Below are 8005 nucleotides of genomic sequence, written 5' to 3'. Positions count from 1 at the left end.
AATAATCTCACAATGACCAAACTTAAATAAAATAGATTAAATAGACACTCAATTACATATTTTATTTCATTACAAAGCCAATTCGGAGTTCAATTTACTCCAAAACAATACCAACATCTGTTTCAAAGCCACGGAACCAACGAAAAAGAATTGCTGCAAATTTTTCAAAAATATTATTCCGCGCCCCAAAATCGCATTGCAAAAATGTGGTGCCATCTCATAATCTCCTAAGTAACTAATCATAGCAGGAGAAGCTTTATCATCAATGATTTATGAGCAATGACGAAACTTAACTCCCGGATCAGACAAAGAGCTAATTATTGCCCTTTGAAGACTTTTGGAAAGTCCTTGGCTAATTTAAATGGCCTTCATTATTTTCGAGACCCCAGGAAAAGTTCTTTGATTCCATTGTGGGTCGCAGGAGATATTTTTTTGAAAATAAGTAAGTGGGGTTAAGTTTATGTTTGTGAGTTTCTTGTTATTTTTACTTACTTAACGCCTGAGATTCTACCATATTTATTAAAAACGTGTAATTCAAACAATAAGAGCGGGGGCACACGATGCGTTGCGGCGGCGGTGCGGCGCCGGAGCGGTGTCGCTGCGTCGTCTTACATAGAAATATCTGTGGCATTAGACTTGCAACCACCAAGGTGAGGCGGGGAGGCGTTACGACGTTGGAACGGCACCGCTCAGTTGTTTTACGTCACAAGGAAACTTTCATTAGCAGACTGTCCAACGCAGCTACGGTGCCGCTGCGACATAACACGTTACCCACTGACATGGTGAAACGTTTGCGGAGCGGAGCCGCAACGCATCGAGTACCCCCGCTCTAACCTCAGTTACAAAAATATTAAACCACTGAAACGCTTCAAAACATGAAATAATATTATCTATCCGCACAGAACACCATAAAAGAGGAAACGATTCAAAAGTTAACGACAGTTTAAAAATCTAGTGGCGCAAACACCACAAATTAAAAAAAAAATACAGTCGCATAATTACAAAACCGTCTAGCGTCAGCTGCACAAATTAAAAATAAAACCTCTCTTATTTCAGCAATACTATTTATGTATAGCCGCATTAATTATATGTTAGCGTTGTAATACTGTAGGTTTTGCATTTCCCACTCTTAATTAAGGGGCCGGAGTCCTGCGGCCGCGTTAGAGCTTGTTTATATGCACCAATGTCGCACCACTTAAGGGGAAGCTTGCACACAAATAAAAATAGTTTTTATTACAACTTCATTTGGTAGAAAATTGCGTTTTTCTCTCAAATAAAAGAAGTAAAGGATCAGTTCATGCCAAAAATTGAAGCAGAAAGGGGTCTCATGGGAGTTGGGACGTCGGTTATTAAGTTATGGGCCCACGATGTCCATATACAGCCACTTTGCCCCACTTATCCCCATGGAAAAAGGGACGAAGTTATTGCTTTACACAGGGTACAAATTCATAATCCAAATGGATCGAATGTTGTGCAACGTACCGTGGTTTCCATTTCTGTAGACAATAAATATTGTTATGATATCCACAGGTAGTTATTTCAATAAGAGTGACATGTGTATCAATCATAATAACTGCACGATTGGCGCAGTGGTTGGATGACAGTTGCCGTGCAACGTATAACGGGTTCGTTTTCGCACTGAACGACTCTTTGTGTGATCCACAAATTGTTGATTCGAGTTTGGGTGTCATGTGTATGTGAACTTGTATGTTTGTAAACGCACCCACGACACAGGAGAAAATCCAAATGTGGGGCAACGATTTTCAAAAAAATGTATCAATTTGGGTTTGTTGTTTAAAGCAATAGATAAATAAAATGGAGCAATTTTTCTATCAATTTTTCTATGAAAACAGAGGGTTTGTCTTCACTCTCAAAACGTAATAATCAAGTTCGACCCAAACAAACCAGATTCCAATTTACAACCTCATGGAAACCCATAGTCCAGGTCTTATTTTTATTCAATTGGGTATCCTTGAGCTCACCTCACCGATTATTAAATCAATCAAGTCAATTTGCAAAGGATTTGGTCCAATTACCAAGGGTTGGTAGTTGACCAATCCGATTTGGTGGGGTTCCGTATCTTTGTGTAGCGGTACGGGGATCCAAAATTATCTATATATTTTACCCTTTGAGATTTACTTGTGGGACGTGAAGAATTAAATTAATTTGTCAAGATATGATGGAGAGGGCAATCAGGAAATGCAAGGTTTCTAATCTCCAATCAGGAAAGTTAATGATTATGATCGGAAATTATGGCTTTTAATATTTCAAAGGTTTTCTTGAGATGAGGAAAATGTTAAGGAGCAAGGAAGTTGAATATTTAATTAGAAACATTTAGTTCAAACTATCAGGAAAATTATGTAATATTTTTAGAAAAGGCGGCAATGCACCTGTAACTCTTCTGGTGTTGCGGGTGTCTATGGGTGGCACTAATTGCTTACCATCAAGTCACCCGTTGGCTCGTTTGCCTATAATTCCATCATACTATCACTATCACGTCTGTTGCTTTTAATGTTTTGTTAACTGCTATAATGTAAAGACTTTCGATTTTCTTTTCTATAGTGTATTTTTCCATATAAATTCTCAAGTAACTATACATAAGTATAGACGCTGTACTTTGTTCTTCTCTTTTTCTCTCAAAAAGGGTGACCAAAATCGCTCCAAGCGCCATCTACTAACATTTGCATTCATAATTTTTCAAGCAAAAATGTAACAATTTTTTCCACCTCTCCTGCCTCCCCCTTAACCAAGATGAGTGGGTATGCGGGGTGCAATTAGGCGTCTAAATACAACCGGCAGTGCAAATTATTTGCTTCTTTCATTATATTACCGAGAAAGCTCTCTGAGTGTCAACAAAATGTATGGTACCCCGTTTGAACCCCGTTAGTGTAGATTAAGTTACATTTTTTAACTGGACAGTTAGTTATGAGTGTTTTTTTTTTAGATGTAGAGGGTGTTTTGGTTTGTGTTATTAAATGGGGATAATGTTTGTAGTCTGTAGTGGGAGTAACTGATCCGGAGAGTCCTATCTAGCGGGTTTACCGGGTCTCCGAACTCGAATGGCTGGAGTAGGCACGGGGTGGTTTTAAGCCAGTAGAGTGTCTGACACTCTCTTGCCTTGCTCAAGGCAAGAAGCCATTGGATGATTTTCCGCCTTAAAATAAATAAATATAATAAATAGTTTATTTCCAAAAAACTTAGTCACAATGTACTTAAATATAGCATCTTCCTTAAAATAAACACACATATTACAGGGGTAATTTGCCTGAACTAGGTAGTCCTGTGTTTCAGGCGATTACATTCAAACATAACATGACAACAACATCAAATCTCTTAACAATACAAATAGGAACAAATGTAAAGTGTAAAACATAATTATTTCATAATGAATTCTTATACTTAATACATACATATACCTAATTATAGACTTAAATAAAGGATACTTATTTTAACACAATTAGTAATTTCTCTGTATCTTCACAGGACATACTTTGTAGAACCTGTTTGAGAGCCATTTTCAGCTGATGTTTTGTGGTGTTTTGCTGAATTGCTTGTTGAATTTGTTGAATTAAGTATGTCATACTAAACTGTGGGTCAGCAGAATTGTAAACTGGGTCATAGTCAACATCACATGCCCTAGATTCTGATACAGAGAAATTGTCTAAGTCATCAATTAAATTATTAATCATAATCTAAGAATGTAACCTAAAAACAATAGCAGAAAAGGTCAGAAAAATATCTAATTGACGGCGCTCTTAGGCGCCTGCATAGTCAATAGAATTGATGTATCTCCTTTCTGCTATAATTTTTGCCGGGCAATCTGAAGCACCTGTATTGTGGTTGTCTGGTTTTTTAAAATGAAAACAAGTAGCACATTTTGGCTCGTCGACTTTCTTTGGGCATTCTTTCAATGTGTGTCCTTGTTCTCCACAATGGCCACAGGTATGAGTGGTCTCCCGACAGTATTTGGCCGCATGACCATACTGATGACATTTATAGCATCTAGTAACTAAAGTGAAGTCTCTCACAGGGCAAGAAGACCAGTTCACAAAAACTCGCTCTTTTGATATCAGGGCTTTGCGTATGGCAGGAGATACTTCTATTATATAATTACAAGTTTCAGCGTCTTTCTTACCTGATTTATGGCTTAGCTTAACTGATGCCAAAAACATCTCGAGGTCACAATTTTGTAGTTTGTCGGCTATATTCTGATGGTATAAACAATTAAAAACTTCATTTTCTTGCATAGCTGAGGGCACTCCAATAACTACTACTCGTGGATTCCTTTTACGGTGTTCATCAATTGTAAAGCCTGATTTCGTAAGTTGCTCCGACTGTTTTAATTTCTCGATATCGTCCTTTGTATCCGTGCTAATGATGACGCCTCCATTCTTCGTTTTTCTTAGACCCCTTACATGTAACTTCATTTGTTCAGGGCGGATAATTTTTTGGACTAAAGTTTTTGTCTCCTCGCTAGATTTCGATTTGTCCTCTGGATAAATGGCCACTGATTGTAATTTCGATGGATGAATAAAGTTGTTGGCACCTTTCTTAACCATGTCAGCGAATGAAGTTCCCATGGTAGGTTTCATTGATTCATCAATGTGTTGTTGCAGGTCTTTTAATCGTTGCGACACATCCATCTGGTCTTCTAGGGAACTGATAACGGTATGGGCTCTAGAGACTTTTATCTTGAGGGCTTGGTACTGGACTGCCATCTGAGATGTGCCATGAGTTACTTTCCGGCATAAGTTGCTTATTCTTAGTTTTTGCTCCATATTGAGTTTTCCTTCAGATGAAATAGTGCATATCTCATTTAAACACTGCTCAATGGTTGTCATCCAATTTTGAATTTCAGGCGTAGGAATTACCTCGAGCAGATCATCCTTTTGGATCGGCACACTAGTTTTTGTTGCGGGCGTAGTTGGGCTGCCCACAGTCCTGCTGGGACTGCTCTCCATTGTTGAAAAATAGTCTATTTTCTAATTATTTACTTATCATTTTCATTAAAACACTTTACACATAATATCAAGGCTATTAGCGCGTATGTGTGAATTGAGGGCACTGATTCAACAAAATTTATTATTTGATTATTGTTGTAATTATTCAACACGTCCGTTCTTAGTGAGTTCTAAAATAGTTCTCAAGAAGAAAAGAGGTAGGATCTAGTTCTAATTCATTACATCTTTTTGTATCATTTGAATAAAGATTCGAAGGGAATGAAACTTAATTGACTTATACTGCAGATTAATATCAAAATGTTGTAAAAACCTGAGAATGTTATTAAGACATAAATAAAGCCAACGATTTATGAAAATATTATCTTATAGCAACATCAAGAAAATCCAAGTTTTTATGACGCGTAGTTTACGGGGATGTAGAAGGGTGACTATGAATTAAAATCGACGTTTTTGTTCTTGGGACTTTAGTTAGGATCTGAGTAAAACCTGAAAGTTTGAATTGGGTTACTTGATGTAAAAAAAATTGTTTCACAATATCTTTCATCTTACTTTTCTGTTTTTTTAAAAACGTTGCCCCACACTAGGATTCGGGATGGGTGCGTTTACAAACATACAAGTTCACATACACATGACACCCAGACCCAAAACAATTTGTGGATCACACAAAGAGTTGCTCCGTGCGGGAAAAACCCGCTACACGTTGCGCGGGAGCCGGTTGCCCAGTCACCGCACCAAACGAAATAATCAGATATTTATAAAATATGGTATGCTTACTGGGTAAGCCCACGAACAACCAACGAGTAGAACTTAAACATTAAAAAAAATACATTATATTATGGTAACCATTAAACAACTCCACAGTAATTTTAAGTAATAAACACAGACACATAACGAACATTTTCACAATAACTTAACAAAACTTTTACTAACTAACAACTCGAAGTTTATACTCAAGTCCAAACTTACCTAAAGTTCAGTTTAAAACGTAGCCACCCTACCCAGGTGACAATTTTACATCCCCAATGTGTCTAGACGTTATAAATTTGTTGATATATTGAATTTTACCCCGACACAGTATACGTGAAATGACTTCAAACAGATAAAAAGTTCATAAAGTGATTTCTCTGGTTTTATCGTTTGACGAATAATAACTTCATTGCAAGAGTTTTGTGTCTAAATTATAGGTGGAGGTGTGTGTGAGTGTATATTTACGTATCTATCTACATATTTTCACTACAGAGGTGAAGGTTTCAACACTATTACACATCAACAGCTTGTAAGTTTCTGCTGAACAAAGATCTCCCCCTTGGTCCTCCACGTAGAACGACAAGCCGCCACCTGCATCCACTGGCTCCCCGCCACTCTGACGATGCCGTCGGTCCACCTAGTGGAAGGTCAGCCGAAGTAGGAACGTGTGCTATAGGTATTTTATACTACCTACTACACTGGACACATGTTTTAATAAACGGAGGATTTAAAAAGTTACATACTTTTCCAAGTATTATTCAGAAATTGATCCTTGGATTAAAATCTGGGTGTGGCAACCTCTCGATTAATAAATAACAATTCGGTACTTATTCAATAAATACATGTTTTAATAGTAGTATATATTATATTTATCAATATCTTTACCCAATAAAAAAATCTTATTGCAATATTTGTTCAACCATCTATATTTACTAATACTTTGATTTATATAAATACATCTATCATCTATCTATACCGTCTTCAAAGACAACTCGTCATTGTGGCAAACGTGACCGTAGCACCTCTAAGGCGATTTGCCCTGACACAGCTGTCATCTCATCGATTTCAATTAATTTGATGTTTATTTGTTTTAATTGTTGACCACTCTGTTGGTATTCCATAACCAATTAAAGATAAGAGAAATCGAGGATTAAGGGTTAGTTGATTGTTTTTGTTTTGTGAGTAGTTTTTATGTTAAGAGTTTGTACAAGTATTTGAGTATAATTTTTTCGTCTACTTACGTAGAAATCTATTATGTCGTGAAACAGTGTTTTTTCTGAAGATTTCAGTGTGGGGTAGCCATGTTTCGGCACGAATGGGCCGGCTCGATTGGAGTGATACCACGGCTTCACAGAAAACCGACGTGAAACTACGCTTGCTTTGTGTTTCGATGTGTGAGTTAGGTAACCGGAGGCCCAATTTTCCCACCCCCTTCCTATTCCCCGATTTTCCAACAACACTTAAATTTTTAACCATCATAGGCCGGCAACGCACTTGTTACGCCTTTGGTGTTTCGGGTATCTATGGGCGCCGGCGATTGCTTACCATCAGTTGATTGTTGATAGGCTAAATTCACGCAAGTAAAGTCACGAATAAAAGCTAGTAGTTATACAAAATTGGAATAAAAGTTTATGAATTCATTTGAGATTTGATAAAACTTTGGAAATTGAATCTTTCAATATTTATTTTTTTGAAAAGAATACCATCTGTTAAGGTTAACCTTTATATCTTTTAAACTGTGAAAGGGTTGTAACTTACTAAGTTGTGTCAAGTTTCCATCTCTCATTGTGAAGTAAAACGTTGGAAAAATTTAACTAAATAAAATACCAACGGGTTTCAATTTATGTTTGTAAAAGTTAAAGAGTTTTGTGTTGAAAAGTGGCCTTAAAGTAATATCTTTGAGATCGATTTCAGTGTTTTTTTTAATGGATAGATTCTGATCTGAGGAGTAAAAATTTAAGGCCTACAAAACTTATTGTGTACTCCACGTAGGTTTTGTTTTAGGATCGTTTGATCTTGATTGTGTGTGAGTATGATCATAATATTTCTATGAAGTCAAGGTCAAATACAGAGTCATAGTTAAAGTCAAAATTATCTATTTCTAATACGTGTTTCTAACACGTTTGAACGTCAAAGCAAATCTTAAAAAAATAAAAAAAAAAACTGTATATCAGTCAGCCCTCTAATGAAGCTATTTGCTCGTTTCAAACTGTAGATTCCTATGAACGAGCAAGAAAACTCTTTTTCAATCAGGTTCACAATACACTATTAACTAGTGTAGTTAGAAAGAAAACTTT

General features: G+C 36.6%; 1 protein-coding gene across 1 annotated transcript; it reads right to left on the bottom strand.

Annotated features, from left to right (window-relative positions):
* Positions 1 to 3192: 3192 nt before the first annotated feature.
* LOC126911026 (uncharacterized) lies at positions 3193 to 5130 on the bottom strand. Its single transcript, XM_050695814.1, has one exon. The coding sequence runs from the start codon at positions 4959 to 4961 to the stop codon at positions 3756 to 3758; it is 1206 nt and encodes a 401-aa protein (XP_050551771.1). The 5' UTR covers positions 4962 to 5130; the 3' UTR covers positions 3193 to 3755.
* Between the last annotated feature and the right edge of the window lie 2875 nt (positions 5131 to 8005).

Source organism: Spodoptera frugiperda, chromosome 9, assembly GCF_023101765.2.
Source record: "Spodoptera frugiperda isolate SF20-4 chromosome 9, AGI-APGP_CSIRO_Sfru_2.0, whole genome shotgun sequence".
Lineage (NCBI taxonomy): Eukaryota > Metazoa > Arthropoda > Insecta > Lepidoptera > Noctuidae > Spodoptera > Spodoptera frugiperda.
This window is presented reverse-complemented; position numbering and strand designations above follow the sequence as displayed.